Source organism: Anopheles marshallii, chromosome 2, assembly GCF_943734725.1.
Source record: "Anopheles marshallii chromosome 2, idAnoMarsDA_429_01, whole genome shotgun sequence".
In the NCBI taxonomy this organism is placed as follows: domain Eukaryota; kingdom Metazoa; phylum Arthropoda; class Insecta; order Diptera; family Culicidae; genus Anopheles; species Anopheles marshallii.
Window position 1 is genome coordinate 33406741 of NC_071326.1, and position 20924 is coordinate 33427664.

General features: G+C 44.0%; 2 protein-coding genes across 2 annotated transcripts; both read right to left on the reverse strand.

The window, feature by feature from the left end:
* Positions 1 to 1118: 1118 nt before the first annotated feature.
* LOC128707605 (SAM50-like protein CG7639) lies at positions 1119 to 2805 on the reverse strand. The gene is made up of 6 exons (XM_053802564.1): positions 2785 to 2805; positions 2521 to 2693; positions 2277 to 2458; positions 2075 to 2213; positions 1340 to 2010; positions 1119 to 1270 (listed from the first exon to the last, which is right to left on the reverse strand). Exons 1-6 carry the CDS (start codon positions 2803 to 2805, stop codon positions 1119 to 1121), a joined length of 1338 nt encoding a protein of 445 aa, XP_053658539.1.
* Positions 2806 to 4819: 2014 nt separating this feature from the next.
* On the reverse strand, positions 4820 to 10741 carry LOC128719089 (uncharacterized). The gene is made up of 3 exons (XM_053812709.1): positions 10597 to 10741; positions 5097 to 5217; positions 4820 to 5018 (listed from the first exon to the last, which is right to left on the reverse strand). Exons 1-3 carry the CDS (start codon positions 10739 to 10741, stop codon positions 4820 to 4822), a joined length of 465 nt encoding a protein of 154 aa, XP_053668684.1.
* Positions 10742 to 20924: the final 10183 nt, after the last annotated feature.

Sequence of the window (20924 nt, forward strand, 5' to 3'; positions counted from 1 at the left end):
AATGCCCTAAGCCGAGAAGTTGATGAAGAACAAATAAAAGCAAAACATTATCAAAGTATCATAAATTATGCTTTAGGCGCAAGTCATTAAAACAATTGAGAAACAGAAAATGGAGGTGCACACGGGCACCAAATCTTATCCATAACGTACGAAGGAATTGACTGGATCCAGTTATTGTCAAATAAATCCGTAACTAAAGGGGTGGTACGGAACAGTTTTAAAAATTGACTTCCTTAGCTAAACTGTTTTTTTGTACTTCATCGTAAATTTTACACTAAATTCATGATGTCACTCATCCATGGTCCAAGAGTTACATCTCGAAACACAACCTTAACGCTAAAATGTAAATATCTCGAAATCATGTTTTCAAAGTTGGTGGATATTCATAACTAGAAATCGGTCCGATTAGAATGTGATCTGAAGATGGTAAAATTCTGTCTCGTTTTCTGTAACCGTACGAAGCCGATTTTATCTTCAACCTAGCAAATGGATTAAAAGTGATTGTTGCTACGTGTAATTTTCCATCCGAAAACAGAGCTTCTTCAAACAAAAAAATCAGTTGTTCATGTATGTACATAATAACAAAAAAACCATATGTCCGATGTAGGCAATTTATCGGAGATAAAGGAAAATATATCGATTTGGTCCGAAGGAATCACCCTATATAGGCCAAACATTTATTTTGTATGGCAGGAAAACAGCAGAATAGACATTTTTAATCTATTCTTTGTTTATTTAGTTTGCTGTTAAAATAATACTGAAAACCACAATGTACTACACTAAAATATTATATAAAAAGAAATTATTAACATTAAGTCATCACCTTAGATAGAAGGAGCTCGCACATATTAGCTTATCTTGTTTCCTTATATTTCATTTTGAATTGATCTATTCACTCTGCTCGTGGTGTCATAACTTAAACATACTGACTCGAAGGGCGGTACGGCAATGCGAGATGATGCCAGCGTGGTGGACACATCGGGAAGAAAATGCGTTAAAATACATACGAACACAAATGCAACGGGACAAAAAGGGTCTGGCTGAGAATAATAGTAGAGGAAAGACGGGACAGGCTTGCATGGTTTAAAACCAAAGGAAGAAAGCAGGTTTGTTTGTTTCTAGATGAATTCGTAACCAATACCGAACTGGAATCCTTTCACCACGCGATCGCCCGCTTCGTACGAAAGCGGTTGGCAGTAGTTGAATTCGATACGCGCTTTCTGCCCCATCCGGAATGCAATACCGATGCCGGCCGTGCTGCGCAGTTTATCTGTAAAATGAAGATGCCAGATGGTTAGAGACGATATGGTTGCACCGATTCATCGGTCACATCCCGTACCTGTGGTGTTAGTATTGCATGTGCCAATATTGTAGAATGCGTGCGTCCTGAACAGATTGCCAAGACCTCCAAAGTACTGATTGAACGGTAACGGGCTCCACAGATGCAATCCTGTCGCCCAGTACGATTGACAACCGGCCGCAATACCGTCCCGCCGTGGACAGGCTCCAGCCAGCTCGAAACCTCGCAGCGTTTGTGGTCCACCGGGGAAAAACAGCTGATGAATGGGTAACGTTTCCTTGCGCTTGTCGTGCAGTATCGCACCGAACCGGCCGCACAGTTGTAACGAGGCACCCAGAAACAGCGGCACGTTCAGCTCGCCGTGCATCTCATGCCGAACGATACCGAGCTGGGACAGCTGGCTGCCGATCAGTTCGGCCGTACCCTTCACATACACACCGTTCGAAGGGAACACGCTATCGTCCCGTCCGTCGTACTGGCCAATGTAGCGGAAGGTGGACACGAGCCGGGGGCCGCAATGTTCGCGCACGAAGAACGGTGTCTGTTTGTCGAGCGCAAACAGTTCTTTCATGCCCAGCTCATACTGGAGACTATTGCTGAAGCCAAGTGACGGTATGGCGAAGGAAAAATCGAACAGCATGCCATTGTCTTGCAGACGATACTTGGACCAAGGATGGGGTGACGCATTCCGGAACAAGGTAAATGAGGTTCTAAACGGGGAAGATTAGTTTATGAGGAGAATTCGGCCGAGAACTTATGCCTGTCAATACTTACTCTGGTTCGTAATCGCCCACGGCCGTATGCAGGAAGGGCTTGGTGAGCTTCATATTCACTACACTGTTGCGCACATAACTGCGGCTCAAATTGATGCTTAACCGTTCGCCGCGTCCGAACAAGTTTGGTGTCACCAGTTCTGTAAACGTGTGGAAGATTAATTCGCGATCGAAACAGCATTCCACTACCTCCATTCACCTACCGGTCGTAGCTGCTCCATCGTTTTGGCCAACTTCTACACCAACGTTTCCAGTTATCCGGGAAAGTTCCTCGCCCGCAAACGACACTGTGTAGCCGTTTTTGCTCGCTCCTTCACCTTTGCTGGTATCGATCGAGATACGCAAGTTCTTATAGATACCTAATCGCAACAGCTCATCCTTGACGCTGGAACAGTAAAACAGAAAGATTAAGCTTCCAATCAGTAGAATTTGTACACACTATTATACTTTGCCGTTTCTACGATAACGTCCTGGAAGTTCTGCGCCTTGAACAGATGACGTGCAGCACGCTGTACGTAGTCGTCGTGCGTTCGATTTAGGCCTCCTATGTACACTCGATCGACTCTCGCCTTGAACCGGGTAAAATCCGGATCTCTTCGGCCTGCCGGTGGAGGTTCTGTCTGTCGGAAATGGGACCCAAAACAGGTGTTTAGAGTACGGGTGCGAAAAAGGCCGGGTCGGGTCCGGCACATCATCTGGTACACCGCTTACCCTGGACGTTCCGCCTCCCATGTTATGTAATGTGACCGGTGTACTAAACTCCCTTAAATTATCACACTGGATGGTTTGTTTGGTAAAATAAACTAGTTAAACACAGGGAACGATTTTCTATTCTTGCAATAAATCATCTAACAACGAATCATGCCGTTTTCTTAACTCTGCAACAAATAAACAAGGAGTGGGTCACACCACACAAGGCAGCTTAAGTTCAAATGTGCGTTAGACGGGAAGATTGAGTGGAAAATATTTTTAAAACTTGTCGTATGATGCAATTCACTTGCACTACATTCGATCGCTGCTTGTAATGCGAGTAGGATATGAAAAAAACTTATTATTTTTGTTGAAAATTTGGAAGAGAACAAACCAAATCCAACTTGTTGATAGTGTGCATACGCCTTGACATAGCTGTCATTGCGATTTAAGTTTGACAGCTGTTACGTTGCTCGAAAGTCCATTTCAAATGACATTTTATAAAACAAATTTTATTAAACATTATTGCATTTGTTAATTGAGTGCAATATTTTATGAATATATTCGTTGAACCTCCTTCTAATCAACATCAAATGTGCAACACATTCCACGTTCCATAGTTATAGGCGAAAGTTGTAGCTGTGCTCGGGTGTGCTTTATTGTGCCATGGTTTATTTAATTTGTGTTATCGTTCGCAACAATTAATGATGATAAAACCAATGATCGATGTGCTGTAGATAATCTCTATGCTTTTTTTCAGGTATAAAAAAGCTGCAAATGTGGTGGACCAAACATCCTGATTGAATGGAAACATGCGAAGAGTCGAACACGTGGTGAGGACTTTAGACTCGGCAAGATAACAGCAAAAAGGATGAATTTGCTTGTTTGATCTCAATTAATAGAATGTTCTCACCATTTCTTTGTTACATATCCTATCAAACATGGAACAACAAACGTAAATCTAAATATTCCAGCGATTTCAAAATTAGCGCTTGCTACTCAGCCACGTGGTTGTAACGGATTTTTGTAAATTTAAAGATATTTTTTTACAAGCGTACTATGTTAACAAAGGCAAATTGCTATTAAAACTTTTCTTTTATTAATTTCTCAATCAAAAGTGTACGAAAAAACATCGCCCCAACTCCCATGCCGAACCAAATAAAAAACTGAAATCACACCCAGCTCCAGTTACATTATTAATTCAGTACTGAATTTAATTTTATTTGAAAAGTTTGTTCGAAAAACAAAATTACAAAAAACTTAAAACAGTATTTAGACATTGCGCAACACAAAATGATCGTCTGCACCGGAAGTAGATGATGAAGAGGAGATGGCGAAGAAAAAAAAACCTTTACGGCGTGGTCCTGTTTGTTCTGAGGTGGAATGGTTAGTGTCAAACGATGCCGACCGAACACACAGAAACCAGTGTAATGTTAGCTTTTTTCCTGATGTAGTATCCGCGCAGAAAGCTTCCTGGCTTACATAAGCATACCAACACAAGCGATCGTTTTGGCGCGTGTAAGCAGTGACTATCGTACACTGGGATCTTCCCTTACATTACTACTGCACTACTGCTGTACTGTCTGGTTTCTGACGTTGGGTTCTGGTGTTCGGCGTTTGGGGCGTTTGCTGTTTGCTTTTGCGTTTCCTCTCCAGATAAATATATACTTCTAATATCACAAACTTGACTAATTGTTCATATACTGCTTGCTGTTACTGTCGAGGATCATCGGGGTAGTATGCCACTACCTCTTCCTATTCGAAATAAACCTCTGTTTGGAGACACCGGAAGTATGTAAATGGTAACAAATTACAAACAGAAAAAAAATGGAAACATATTGAAATGTCAACACGTACTCGCATGACTTGGGTCGTACTTGGGAATGGGGATTTTTAAATGGTTATGTTATGCTCGCTTCTTTATGTGTGTGTGTGTGTTTTTTTTTTGTTCTAACTCTTAGGATAGGAGCTTGTCGCGTAGATTAAGATGCTGCTGTATGCCGGTGTGCCGAATTGCACCGAATGGCAAAGGAGTGCCAACACGACGGCACGACGCTTAGTTCTTGGCTGGCTGCTCCGAGGCCGCTTCTGGGGTAGTCTTCACCTCCGGGTACTCCAGCTTCGCGCCCGGCTCGCAGGTGAACGACGGACAGCAGGACGGGAAGGGAGCCGTTTTGTTGGTCTTCTCGGTGTCCAGCTTGCACTTATCGTTGGCGAGTGGCAGCGGTCCACAGTCCTCAACCAGCTCGAGCAGGCTGTGGTAATGAATAGAGAAGGGAACAGACATTGATATCGTATCTGCACGAAACGATTCGCTGATGCTAATGGCTTACCGTGGCTGAGCGTCATCGGACAGCACGCAAGTAGAGCGACCACAGAACGGTGTCAGTTCCCAGGACTGGCCCGGCTCGAACGTGGCACACTTGGTCGAGGCAAAGCACATACCGGGGAAATCTGGAAACGAAAAGCCGAATTGTAAACGTTTATGAATTTTTTGTCGTGACCTCAACAAAGGATTGCTTTTTGGCAAGAAAAAGAGCAGCTCGTTCCGCTTCAGATCACCACAAAATGCTTGCAAAGAAAAGGCCTCAAGATATTCCTCGTCACACGGTCATGCATGGTGTCGTTTGCGGAATTCCACAAATTGGACAATCAGTCGGTTGGAAAACGCTACAAAACAACGGACAGAAAGCATGCAACGAAAACAACAATATTCCCAAACTTAGCATACTAATGAGCAGCCCAACAGGTTCCCGTCTTGGCTGTCTTTATTCTTCCCCGGGGAATACCCAGATCCATGGATCTCATTGGTCGGTGGTCAGCTACAAACCGAGGCCAACATATTCACATCTTCTTTGGTTGTCGTCACGCTTCCAAGCACGCGCATGTATGAATGTCAACCAGAACGTCGGACATGGCAGCGGACACTATTGTGCAGCTTAAGACCGCCGGCACAAAGGAAAAGGGATTGTGTTATGTTGTTTGCTGGCAGCAGTTCGTTTCGCAATCCATGATATAATATGCAAATTTTACACCATTTCCTTCGCGATGTTCCAGGTGAGGTTTCCGTCCAGCGTGAAGCGGGCCTCGTGTGGCTAATGTTTGATGTTTTGCTGTAGCTTTATTTCTTGTTTCCGCGGCACGGCCAATCGGTGAGTCACGCACAAAACATTGAACCGATGCCCTTCGGGAAGGTGAACCGCAGTGGAGGGAGGCGAGAGAATTGGAGGAATTGACTTGGAGTGCTAAAAGTAACAGCCTCTTTTTCTTTCCTTTCCATCCATTTATGGGACGGCACCTACACGTACCGACTTCTGTTTATGGTTGTGCGATCTCCCGAAAGATCTTCTCCACAGTCGGTAGGGGGTTGCATAACGCGTGCCCCATAACTCAGACTGAAAGCGAAGCACGAATGATCGAAAGTGGAAAGATAGCTACTGAAAAAGGTGTCCACAAAACGAATGGTGTACAGAAAGCGCATGATCACAATCGATTGAAAGCCAATAAATATCTAAACAACAATTCAAACCGTATGAAGTGAACGTGTACATACAGAAGCTAAAGTAAAGCGACAAACAGAGTGGAATGATCTCATAAAACAAAAACGAAACACTTAGAAGAACATTCGCGAATGATCGACATTCCCTTCACTTCGCGCCACTGTGGAACGGACGGTTCGATATTCTCTTTCCTTCTCCTCCCCCTCCTCCTCTCTCCTTCCTCTTTTTTACACCCCTTTTACCATCTACACCTTGCACGAGCTGCAACTCCCAGCTGCAACTTCGATGGCCTTCGTCCACGGTCGCGCAGAGATCGGTACAGGTGTGTGAGGGAGTGTACGGCTACCCTAGTCAAACGTCATCCCCAAGCTCATGATCGCTTTTCACGCTCGGAATAGCAAATTAGCACGGGCGAGATTGGATTACTTGTTTTTTTTCCCCTCTATGTTTAGTTGCCTCTCTGCTACTGCGCTACACTAAACCATGCAATGTGGCTCCCTCTTGCGGACCATTCATCGGTTACCATCACCTTGACAGTGATCGCCATCGTGGATCAACGCAGTGTAACGTTGAACAAAGCGTTTGTAAATGGGCTCCTTCCCTTCCTTCCCATTCTGTTCGGTCACTTTTAGTTCACTTCGGTGTTGCCTGTGATGCTAATTAATCAGTCAGCACGGAATTGTATGACACTAATAATAACGTTGCATACTCAACACAAAGTCACTGGGGCGCCATTTGCGTACCCAAATGGCACGTTTTTTCTTTCTAAGCGCAAGTGCTAATTGTAAACAATCAGTGATCGGTAAGGCAAGCAAACAAACGCACCCGTGATGAGTCATATCATGGAAGATTTAGTTAGCACTCTAGTTAAACAATTTGCAAAAAATACTCATTCAACGCAACACTACGTAACTTTTAGTACAGCTACTAAATAGAATGGCTAGTTCGTAATACCAAAAATTTGTAAGCAGCTTCACGAGCTTCACATGGTGCTCGATCTAGAAGCAAACGGTACGCACGACTCGTATGGCAACTATGTCCGAGATTTGAGAATTACCGTCTGGAACTGGTCCAAAGTGATGACTTTGCAGTTGTTAAGAGTTGATATCACACAGAACCTAAACAAAAAGCCCATAGGATTCAAATTCGGGAAGCTGGGAGGCCCCAAAGCTGTGTTCAAAAAGTTGGTAAAGTCGTTCGGAAACCAGATTTGGACAAAAATTCGCGTAAGTTCTGGTGCACCATTCTGCTGGATCACGTAGTGCTCATCTCCTTAGAGGTTTTGAAGGCTGTAGGCAGTAACCTACACCATAAAATAAGTGTACGCCAGGTTGAATTTGACCTTGTTTATTAAGGAATACTAAGTCCCATGTTGCAAGCTACTCCTGAAAGCCATGTTTCAGATTATGTGACTTCTGCAGCACGAACTCATATCTCGTCCGAAAAAAAAGGAATTCTTAATCACCGTGCCCAAAAAGGAATTTCTATGCTCGACCAAACCTATTTCTGAGCGTTAAAAAGAAAAACAACTGACAGAAAGTCAACGACATGCATATTTTAAAACGAATATGTACGGTTAAAACTGACATCAATATAGAATGTCAACATGGAGCAAAAATAATGATGCCTTCTTAACGATGCAAACGTGTATTCGAACTTATTGAACACCCTGTACACTGTTGAACCCGTACAATGCGCCCCCAAAACTACTTGCACAGCGCCGGAAACTTACGAAACACACAGCGACCGGCCCACACACCGTAAAACAATGAGGAAACAGTGGAGCACATAAAGTAATACGAATTCAATGGGTGAAGATTTGCCATCGCGCTTCGAAAGTGAAAGGATCCGAACCAGATCCGGTTAGTTGCGCCGATATGCCTTCAATGGGTTTCTCGTCTGGCGATCGGTGAAATCGGCTTAAGTACATTGTGCACATTTATAAGCAATTGTTTGAAGGTATTGTACAAAAACAAAAACAACCACAACAACGAGTGTGACGATCAACCGATCTAATGAGTGCACAATTTAAAACAAACTAGTTCGATCGATCACTTAACCACCCTTGGCCAGTGCAGTGTAGCGGACCGAACGCCAAGGTCCATTAGAGCGTTAATTTGTCGAATGATTTACAAAGAACGCTTTACTGAGCAATCAGATCCGTTTGGACGATTGCAACCGTGAAGGGGGGTTGGGGGGGAATGGTAGATGCAACACTTCAGGGTCACTAGAATGTGGTTACACGCGGACGGGTGCAACCATTTCACGATCATAACCAACCGGTCTAACATCGGGAGGGGTTATTTTTTTGGGATGAAGAAACAATAGCACTCCCAACAACCACAACCATGAACTGCGCGTTGAACTGAGCGGATGGGCAATGGGGCATTAGCTTCTGTACAAATAACGTCACCCTGTAATTATGCTCAAACTCATCCACTCGTTCGCTCGCTTTGGCGAACGTACCATCCGATCCGGTGCCTTTTATTTTCAGTGTCAATGCGTAACGGTTTCTGCCCCTTGTTTCGTTGTCCGGGCCGTGAAGCCATGACAGTGTGCCGTTTTGCACAACCGGGCAAAATCCGATGCCGATGGCACCTTGTTGTTTTTTTTTGTTTTGTTTTGTTAGACGGAAACGGAAATCGCGACCCGCTTCGGGGTGGCTTTTGGGGTGGCATTTGTGAGCGGAAAGGAAAGTTCCAGAGTGAGTTGCTGCTGGCGGTGGGAAGAACAGCTTCCTAGTGGCAATTATCCTAACCGGCACGTGGTAATGCCACGGGTGGTTGATTTCCCACCGAGTTGAGCTTCTTTTGTCGACTTTCAACAACGAGCGGGTTTTTTTTTTAAGAGAAAGAAAAAATAAAATTGCAACTTCAACACTTCGTCAACTGTTGAAAACTGATCAAAAGCTTGTTGTGTTCGCCACCCTCTGAAGGTGACACTGAAAAACCTAGAGTGGGCATGGTAGGTAGAATTAATTAACCCGCAAGGTTCTCTCCGGTTTCGGGTTTTTCCCTTTGAGAGCCTCGTCCAACCTTACCGCTACACTGCTCGGCAAATCCTTTCGGTTGTGCAGGTTGCACCAGTTAGAAATTTTAATCACTACCCTTCAGCCAAACACTCCATACCCTAGGCACGCACTCGGCAATCTTGTTTCAGTGGCCTGTCGACGGTAGAAAGATCTGCAATCGAACGGCTGAAAGCGGTACGGCGGTACGCCCATGGATCGAACCGGTCTTCAATGCCAACACGGGTTGCAGTGCGACCAGTGTGTCACTAATGGGCACAACTGCACTTAGTGCAACTACTCCACCGTAGGTGTACCTTCCAGATGCTGGTCGTTGCTCAGAAACATGTAAAACGAAGCGTAAGTAGCGGACGGTTGCCGCTAGCTGTCACATTGCTTAGTATCTCTTAGTGTGTGGCTGTGCGATACTGTTGTAAGGTTCCGCTTCAAAACGGAACCCTACACCCTGCTGCGCCTTGCTCCAGAACGGAGCGAGCTCGTACACTGCACTAACGCATGTGTTGCCGGTGTGGTGTGATTTATACGAACCGGTTCGGATGGCCTGTTTTTTGGTCTTATTCCGTCTGTCAGCTTTCAAGCACACACTGGAGGATTGTTCGAACGCATGGCGCGTTCGTTCGCGCCATCCATCCAATTGCTTAACCGTTCGGTTGCGCCACAAAGGCACAGAGGCGGTTTCGTTGGTGTTACAATAGCAAATGCTAGCAATACCCCAGTGTCACCGAAACCAATTCTTGGCATGGCGTTGAGTTCCGATCGGGGCCGCAACCCCTAGCAGCTCGATCGCATGCAAGATGCGATGATGTGGGTGGGCTGCTTTTGGTTGGGAAAAGGAATTATTGCAACTGTTTTGTGATTGCATCCAGCGGTGTACGACTGCCGCAGTGAAACGGTAGTGGCAACGAGTTGCCACCGTAAGCCTCCTTTGTGTTGATCGTTTCGAAAATCGTTTAACCAGAGTGGCTCGCATCGAACGGTGAACCTCCCTCAAGGGTGTGGTGCCTTTTAAACACTGAAGCAAACCGAACAAAAAAACACCTCGAGACGTGTGCGTCTTCTTCGGGCAAATGGTACCACGGCAGCACCACGGCATAAAGGCGTTGCAGCGTTGCAGAAACACCGCGCTGCGGGTGTGGCCTTTCTGGGCACAGCAAATCAAACATCCAATTTCGATTGCGCCACCGTGCGCACATTCCGCGTGTTCCGTCTGCTGGAAACAATGTGTCTTGCGTGGCGCAAATGGAACAATCGAGCTGGCATCGGAATCGGAACAGTCGGGCGGGTTGGGACACATGCGTCACTTACCTCGCAGCACGTCCGCTGGGATGAGTCGCTTGTAGGTCTTGCCGCCCTCGGCGGCGACGGCTGCCTCCTTCGTGGCGGGCTCATCGGCAGCGTGGACGTAGCAGAAGCTGAGCGCCAGCACGGCAACAACGGTGAACGAACGCATCTTGTTTAGCAGTTGCTCAAACGTACTTTAATTCTGTAATGATACAAGGTTCGAAGAGAAATGGTTGTAATGTTGCTGGCAGGTCGATGCTAAACGAGCTCCACTTCGCACATGCTACTACGCAGACACTGACTCTACACCGCACGTCGCCTCGGGTTGGATCACTTCGCGCTAATGCGTGATCGTCAATCGTCTCGAAGAGTTCAACTACTAACTACCGCGTACAACAAAACGCATCCACGAGTTCGAGAGCTACTTTGTCGCGTTGATCAGATCATCCGGGCGCTGTAGGACCAAAGGTCCCCACACGTGCGAAGGGGGGAACTTTTGTTTTTATTGTTTTGTTGATGTTTTGTTGGCCGTTGTACCCAGTGGCTGGGCGGTTGTGGGCATCCCTAGCGCATTGTTAACCATTTGACCACCGCTCCGCCCGGAATCCGTGCCGGGCAAGAACCATCTCGGCCCAATCCGTCCATCACGCCAGAAAGCAGCGCAAGCGGGAGCACACAATTTTCTAATAAAAATTAATCAGTGGCAACCACACGGAGTGCGCACAGCGTTGAGCTGAGCGGACAACACAGCCACAGGCCGGGTAAGTGTTACTACGACGCACAAAAAAAAAACTTCCTTCGAACACGGACCAACAGCCGGACGGTAACAAAACATCCTGCAACCTTTAGACATTAAGCTCACTAAGAACTGTTGTGGCTTTGAGTCGACGGCAGTAAACAGTCCTGGTACGCACTCGGTACTTAAAACCACACCAACAACCACTAAATCCACATCCACACTCATACACAGCTGCAACACCATACTCACTACGCACTTAGGCAGTACTGACCTGGAAGGGGCGAGCTTTTTTTTTCGGGGGAGGGTGTGTTGCTTCACTTTCGATGGAAACTTCCGACAGCTCGCAGAGCAAACGAACGCACTTCACGTACGGTTTGACGACGAATGACGCTGGCCGTGCGCGAGATTCGCTATTTCTTGCTTTTCTGCGTTACCGCACACCATCGCAGGCCGCGGCTGTGGCGCGTACGCACGACAGAGAGCAACCGATGGTGCTGCCCATCCACGCGTGAGCGCACGCGAGATGCACACGATCTGCACAATGATACATGGGTGGAGGAGGACGGTAGTAAGAGAAGGGAAGAAGACGAGAAGAAGGAGGGCGGTGGGGGGGGGCATGGAGTTTGGAGGAAGGAGCGTAGAAGGAAGGTTCGTTGCTTAGCACCCTTTTTCTGGTTGTCTGCGAATCCATTCGAGCAGGGTGGGGATGGAAAGCATAGTGCATTGATGAAAACCGGACGACAATCGAGTGGCAAGACTGTTGCTGCTACTACCACCAACTAATACTATTACTACTACTACTGCGCTAGTGTACAATAATAATAAGAATAGTAATCACACGTAGTGTAATAATTATAATCCTCACACCGGACGCTGCGACTCGCAATTGGAGTGAAAGTCATATCGTCCCGTCGTCGACTAGTGGTGGTTTTTTTTTAAACGTTTCTTTAGCCATTTTTTGAGCGGCATCAACCGAAGGAGAGGAATCGTTATTCTGCCGGGTTGCAATTGTTATGGATTATTTCCCTTTTTTGTTTTTGTTTGCTTTGCTACTGTTTGATCCACAAAACGCCGGTGAAAGGGAATGGTTCCATGGGGGAGGGAGTATGCACTTTGACCCTTCGACCAATGAGTCATGGATGTACAACGGATCAACCTCATTGTGATTGGAAAATGCTTATAAAAAGTGCCTAATACTGTGGCACTACATTTAGCACTCCCGAGTGAAGATTATTTCGGTGTGTACAGGCAGTCCCCGAGATACGCTATTATAGCGGATCGCTAAAACCCGCGAAAAGTCTGCGTATCTCGAATCCGGGAGTGAAATTGTTTATACTTCAAAGTTAGATAGTTGACTTCCTTCTCGGCACTTAAATTCCTCTTATTCAGCAAATTAGGCGACTTATTGAAAGAATACATTAAAATAAGTGAAAAACAAACGTTTAATGTGACAAAGGAAGATATTTTCTATCAATTTTGAACTTTTCGGCATAGATTTTGTGCTAAATCTTTGATGTGTCTGATTAAAATGTCTGCTTTAGTAGTGCTTTAAATTTGTTCGTCCACAAGCAAACCAACAACTAAAACCACATCCAAATGTCATCGATGTCTACTATGGTCGACCCAACAAAAGACCACAAGATCCCGCCCCAGGCCCGAACGGTTGACCGAAACTGCAGCAAGCGACGAACACGTCACCACCAATACGATCAACGCGATCGAGAGCCATGGCATGGCACTTTCCCCTTCCTTGCTGGGCCCGGGGATCGGTTTTTCGAGAAAAATCTATCCAAAGTCACCAGTGAGGTACGCATCGGGTCTGCATCTGGGTTCGTGACTTCCTTTTACCTGCTGCTAGTGCGAACTCCGGTCCGTACGATTAACTGTGCTCGCGTGTGTAATAGGTACGGACCGGAGCACTGGGCGGATGGATTGGTTCAAGCGCAGTAACCGCGGGGGCCCAGGGGACGACCACTAGTCTGTCGCACTAGCCCCACACCGGGCGCTGGATGTTGGAGGCTCACACTCGCACACACTTAGACGGTGGTGATTGATCATATTATTTTTTTTCTTTCGCGTTTTTACCTTTCCCGCCACTAGGAAGTCTTCTTCCAATCGATCTCGGTCGGCAAAAAAAAATCCCCTTAATTGGAGGTTGGAAAAGCGTGTTAGTTTCTTTGTCGGCGGGGTCGCCCGGACCGATTACGTCCTTGCACAAACTCGATCATTCGATGACGTACAAGGTTGCACGGGGGGGGGTTTTTTTTTTTGTTGTGGACTCTATCAATTTGACCGTTTTGCTTTCGCCATTGACAACACGATGGCGTATGATTCATTGGTAAGCTTGAATTAAGAAGTAAACAAATTTGCAAACGCTTCTACGTTATGTTTTCATATGTTCGCATGCTATCTTTTGATAAAGCAACGCAATGAACGTAACTTCCTGGTAATTCCGTAGTCGGTTTTTCGCGATTGTTCTACCCCGTTGGAGGAAGGTACATCATCGATCATCGATTCAATGACCTTTTGGTTGAAACGCGAGGAAAAGCTGGTGAGAAAAATCCCCCTCCCCCCGAAAGGGCCATATTAGCTCTATTGTTTGGTGTGTACTTTACAATTAAAACCGGAACTGTTTCCTCGAATCTTCGTTGCCTGGTGCATCAATAACAATGCGCCGAAGGTGAAACTGATGATCGCCGGAACGCCCCCGCAATCGAAAAAGGGGCGTACGTCACGGTCAAGACAGGTGGGCCCACACAGGAGCGCGAATGTTTATTTGTTTTCAGGAGCATTAACTTCCACGTCTATTCGGTGGCCATCGGGGAGAAATTGATTTTACGTTGATCGATTGTTTGAAAGAGATTAATTAGACCCTTGGAAGGGCTGGAAAAAGTGGCACGATCGCTATCTTCAAGCAAACATCTGTAAGGTCAAGGTAACGGGGGAGAGATACTCATACACCCGGCTAGATTAGTTTAAGCAGTTTCGGTATAATTAATGTTTCTTAACGTCCGATGGCATCATGCACATCTTAACCAACCAGCTGGAAGCTGTCAAATTTGCAATTCCTGAGTGTTTCCAGATATACGCGAACGATAAATAATACACGCTCCCGCACCATTGTGTTTACCTTGCGATCGAAATCGGCAAACCTGCAAAAAGCTGTGCCGTGGTGGTTTGGTGTGTTTCATCGCGGCCCATCTTATCACTCCCCCCGGACCAACCTTTGAAGCTTCCGCTGCATAAACAAATTAATAGCAGCAACAAAAAATGCACTCCTATAGCTAATGGTTTGCCATTTGCTTTCCCAACTTTAAACGGATGAGAATGGTGGCATGGAAAATAAGGGGCCAGCACAGCATTGGAGACCGAGGAAAACGTGCAGCCAAACGCAACAACGGCAGCACAATGCAGCGCCCGGGTCGTAAAGACACGCACGATCGCAACGGCTGTGGAGGGAAATTGGCCGAGAAGCATCCCACTCCCCCCCGTGGAGCTGGAGGCTGAAGATGGTGAAGGAAAACTGTCTAAACCCGCGACGGTCCGGGCAAACCGTGACAATTGTTTTTTTTTTTTTTCGGGGCGAGGGTATGGCGCGAAACCCGAATCACAACCGCAGCACAATAGTTTGTTTGCTGTTTTCTCCTTGTTTTTTTTCCTGTTCGGTATCGTTTTTTTGCAAAGCTACAATTTAGCATATAATGCCTTAGGGGGGGGGGGGGGGGGTTGGTAGAAACTGAACTGACGAACGTTTAATGCCATCTTAAATCGTAAACGATAATGATGGTGCTGATAGGTGGCTTCTTTCTTAGATGGGATGAAAGTTGGCTCTTTCCACTCCAGAAAACACAATCGTTTCACCGTTTGAATTAAGGCTTTACAAACGAGATTGGTTTGGGGAAATAGGCTACGAGATGATCCCTCGAACACGTGCCACGGTGGTCGGTCGAATACAAGCAAGGATTCACTGAAAGGTTGCACGGTAAATAGTTTTCCATTTGGGATTTGGGATGTTTAAGCTCAAACAAAGAAAGATAGTGCATGTAATGTAAGTGCAATGTTCATTTAGAATCCGAGATCACACATCTGTGAGATCCAACTACTGTATCGACAAGTCGGGAAAACCCTCAATAAGCCACAATTGCACACGAAGCATATCTAGAAATTCGTTGTTTGGTTTAGCATTTTAGGAAGGAATCGTCAAGGGTCCGTACTTGTTTGAACATGACACTGGTAGATCATCACTGTCAAAGAAGACCGCTACAGGTTTTTGATGATCACCTTTCGGGTTAATACTTTATTAGTATAAGAAATTAGCTGTCTGACATTTAAATGGTATCGGACATTAAAGTTGTCTCAAAAACCTCATGAGAGAAAAAAATTAAGATAACAAACTAAAGCAGACATTGTTTAATGCCTCAAGGTGCCCAATTCCTTACAGTTTCCTTCGCATATTGAAGTAAACAATGTAAACTATATTACATACCACCCGGAATTACACTGTACTGTCATCCAGAATGCTCCATCGAGCGCCTTCATATCTTAAAACTATTGTATTTTTAAGAAACATTTAACACTTTGTGGCGTGGCTAAGAGTTCTTCAAATTCCTCGACAACCTCGAGAGTGACAGGATGATAATTAAACGACATATTGCATACTTTTAGGCTCGTGCATCCACGATAGAGCTGTTGCAAATGGTAATTCGAAACGAATTTTTTATTTTGTTTGTTGTTTGTAAATGTTTTGTTTGTTTTGTTCTTTTTTTTGCTAGATGTATTTCATTGCATAACGGCACGTAATAAAGAAAAGGTGATGTAAAGTGTGACTGCTTTTGTCATACTAATCAGTACGTCCAATTAGTTAGATTGCCCATCCTTTTTTATTTTGAACGTCAAAATCTTTAATTTTTTTTATGAAAATATATTATCATATATTGATATTCTAATATCTCGTTCTTGGAGGACGAAAGCAATCGAGCGGAAAATTGAAATAATTCACAATTTAGATAACAAATTCAAATGTTTCTATATTAACCACACAACATAAAGTTAAAGCGAAGCCTAATAAGTTCCAACAGCGTCAGAGGTCACCAAGGCTACTATGAAGGGCTGACCTTAACAGTGTATGATAATGGAAAACCGGAAACACTTTCCCATCCACCCTGCGCTGCGTGTGCCTCTCGTGAACGGAAACTTTTCTTCAGCTCGGTATCGGCACTGTTGCAGATGCAAAAGGGTGTGACGTCAACGGAAACAGTTGGATGCAGTACTTCGAAGAAAAAATGGTTACAAGAACTTTTCTTCGCTTTATTGTACAACTGTGTTGTTATGTTGACCTTTAAAACGCTAATTGTAACGTGTAGGCAAGCTGTGTGATCATCATTACAAAAGAATCTTACTGGTTTTCAAATCCTGTTGCGCCCAAGAATAATTATGTGTTGGATTATAGTGATTTTAATAACGTTGCTGATACATCATCGAACCTCAAATTTACCTGATGACAGTGTCCGGTTTGGGGCAGCGGAAATGAGGCAACAGTTGTCAATGTCTCTCGTGCATCGTAAAATCCCTCGCAAGGTCGTACAGCGCCGGTAGCATAAGCATCCGATTAAGTTTCGTTTTATTGTAAGCTTAGCACACAAGCACATCGTTACTGCATTATCGCAAGCATTTCAGATGGCTGTGCGCATTAAGCCGCGCAATGACGCATGCGACGGATGGATGGATGCGTCGACATGACAGTAGATGGCTGTCATGTAGATGCGGACCATTATGCAACTGGTTACTGTAGGCATGCAGTAGTGCATCAGCCAAATCGAGGCAGCACGTTCAACGATTCCCTTTTTTCTTGAATCCATTCTTTACCCTACCGAACCTGTCAAAAAGGGCAAACCATTATCAATTGGAACTTTTTACACCCGGTTTGCAGCAGTACTGGTTGCTATGGCTACGATTGGCGTCATAGCGAACTGTCCGGTTGTCACGTGCGCGAACATTTTACGCAGACAGTCAGCTCCCCTCCCCTAGGTGGGTCAGGTTTTGGGACGCAAACTGCCGGTCAGGGACAGGGAAACCCCGATTCGAACATGCCCGAAACGTTCCGAGAAGTTCGCCCGATGCCCAAAGTCAACATGTGATTATTTTAAAACCACAACCCACACCGTCTGCCCATCCCATCCAAATATTAGCAAATCAAAAAAAAAAAAGAATGGAAAACGATGGAGGCGTTGTATTACCATCATTCGACCGGTTAAGATTATTTTCGTGGAACGTTAAATGTCATCGATTGAAACATGCCCGGCTTGGGTTTTGTAATGCGTGCGCGTCAATAAATCGAGTTACGCTTACCGACAACTCCTCGTACATGAAGCAGCAATACCAGCGTTGGGACCCCGGTGGTTTTGGTTTGGCCAGCGAAAAGGAATCGAAATTAAAACTGGTTCCGACGGCGCATCGGTGCTGCTGGACGTGACGCTTTCCAGTTTTGTGTCACCCCGAAATAAAGAGCATTGCTGTCGAGTGATGATTTATGCATTGCAGAGCCTTCGGACGAACAGAAAAGAATAATATGCGTGATCGAGTGAAGAGTAATACACACATGAATGATAAATTGCTTAGGGTTATTAAAAAAAATAAAAATAAATTAAACATAAGACATTATGTTCTGATCTTGAATTGACTTATAACAAACAAATAATTGAATTCTCAAAACAATTTAGATTATTCATTTAAAAATGTTTTGAAACTATTGTAAAAAGTTCTAATTACAATACGGTAATGTAAAAGGTATTAGAGCTAAGAAATCCAACACTGACGTAAAACATGTATTTGGCCCCACCATACCCTATAAAATGTAGCAACAGGCAATTTGAAAAATGACAGCGCCTAAAAGTAGGCTCTGCGTGTTCATTCTCGTGGGCAGACCAAACACGTGGTTTTATTCGTTACTTTATGTATATTGCATGTGCTTTTCATATCTACGAAAGACGTTTAGTGTACATTACTAAACATTCGTTGATGCTTTAGTACAAACATACTATATGAAATATTTTGCTTGTTTTATTTTATTATGACATTAGTTTTTGCAGATCTGCATATTATATTTTTTATTTATTGGAGATAAATAATGTTGTACTACTTCTGCTGGTTGTAGTAATGCAGTATGTATTTGAATGCGAATGCATGTGTTGAATGTGAATGTATTAAATGTTGTTTGATTGTACTTTCTTTTTGTGCTAAAATCGTACCGTCGATAATGATTGAATTTTTCGTTCAAATGGAATATAGGAGTTATGGATTACTCTAACTTTTGTAAACTTTTCTGCAAACAACATTAAATACCCTAAGCTACAACCCTACTGATGACATCCAAGTGTTGTAGTTTATAACATACATGTGGCATGGTTAGTTTAGTGGTAAAATATATAGGTAATAATTTCCATAGTATTACTACAAATGGTGGGATACCCAAGGAGGCGCCCGGTAGTTGACCGAGCCTGCGAAAGTAAACTGCGTTCACTTTTATTAATTACGGTTATGAAATAAAATTCTGCATCTTTACCAATTAAATTAATTATACCTTTTTTAGTTTATTGAGCCAATTGTTAACAACTACAACGACATTTGAATGGAACGATCGTACATTGCATTTCAAAATGATAGCCTACCCCGGTTACATCCTATATCTCGTATAGGTATTATTTATATTATGATTGGTATGAAAAAAAAAAAACAATTTCGGATGAGATCTCAGTCGTCACATCGAATACAATACAAACATGTTCTGACAAAAGGAAAAAACGATCCCATGTTTTATTAATTTTTCAATTATTTTGCCACTCTGCTCTGCTGCTCGACTACTCTCTCTACCCGGGTTTATCCATCCCTACAATTAGGCATTCAGATTGTATGTGTTCGTATGTGTATGTATTTTTATATCATAAATATCATTGACAGCAGTATTAGCAAATTTACCTTGTTCCCACATATTTAGTTCATTCGTTCCTCTCCATTCCTCTTGCGCAATTCTGTAACTCAACTGGCTAGCCGGTAGATACATACCGGTAGAAGCGTTATCGCATTTCCATAGCTTATTTCAATAACGTAACAACACACCGGCAAACTCTGGCAATGTTGGATAATTTAGTCACAACGCAAGAAGCACATATAAAACATAATTCCAATGCGTTGTACTACTTGTTGGAGCTGAATCGTTTCAGAATGTCTATGAGGGACTATGCAAACCGAGCTCGTTCCTAGACTTGATGGTGTTGAAAACACTAGTTCCCTATTGCTTCTCTACACAACTTTTCATTGGTGCTGTACAAAGTTGGTGCATTGTGATGCACATCGTGTTATCGAATAATCTGCTGCACAACTCTCCCAAACGCGCGCTATTTTTGCATTCAAAATTAGCAAATTTTAGTCCTTCTACTAGCACATGTTATTTGGCAGATTTAGGTTCTGTGTGCATGGGTATTTTGGTATCTTGTTTTCTTATTGATGACACTATTTACCGTCAGGCAATCATAACTTCAGCTGTAGAAATGTAAGTTTCTTCTCATGCAATGTAGTTATGCTGTTGTATGAAGATTTTCTTACTTAATCCGTAGGTTCTCAACGAACTGCTTCGTAAAGAAGCGTGCATAAGGTATGTGTGTGTGAAAGTAGTAGAGTCGTACTGCTTACATCCCACGACATGGCCAATATTGGCACCACATAAAGCACATAACATTGCTAACAAACTTCTCAATACTTATTCGCCACATGAAATCAATGGCTGCATGGTGTAAATTGTTTCTTAACACAACTGTAACGCGCTCAACAAAACACAACACTTAATTGTATATTCTTCGACAGGTTTGCAACTGCAAGATGTTGACAATATAAAAAAAAAAACACAAACAATTGACTGAAGCGATTTCGGGTGCAAACAACCGAACTATGGTTGTACGGAATTTAGCCTCATAATTTGTTTAATAACCCACTAACAAGATGAATGCATAATCTGTGTCTTTTGTCTTTCGCTGAACAAGATTTTTTGCCTCGTATGTTTTACTGTCTGCTATCCTCCTGTGTAACTCATACTATCCTCCTCCAGAACCGTTGTACACTTTTTTACATACGTACTTGAAGACCTCGGGTCGTTGGTTTGTGACTGTTCTATTCATTGACTTTGCATATAATCCGGCTTAAATCTCACCTTCATTTATAGTCTTCACCAACCTGCTGCTAGTTACATGTAGTTCCTCATCTTTACCGATATAAATATCCATCCTGCATCTTGCCGCTGTGTTTGTGGCGCTTCAAAACCCTTATCCCCTCTGTACAAACAACACTATACTTACACATCTGTACCATAACAAACCAAAAGATCGTCATTCTTTACTGCTTCTGCTATTGATCTTCTGCTTTACTTCATCACTCATTCCATCACCTTGTTTTTGTTCAGTCTTATGATATACAGTTACTTCTAATGCTAGATTTACACCATACAATACCTTCCATTTCTACTGTACTGCAGATACGGTACGCAGTTAGCTGCCCAAGCCCATTTATCCTGCGCACGGGATAAAGCTGCCTCGAATATGTTACACGCTTACACTGTACGGGT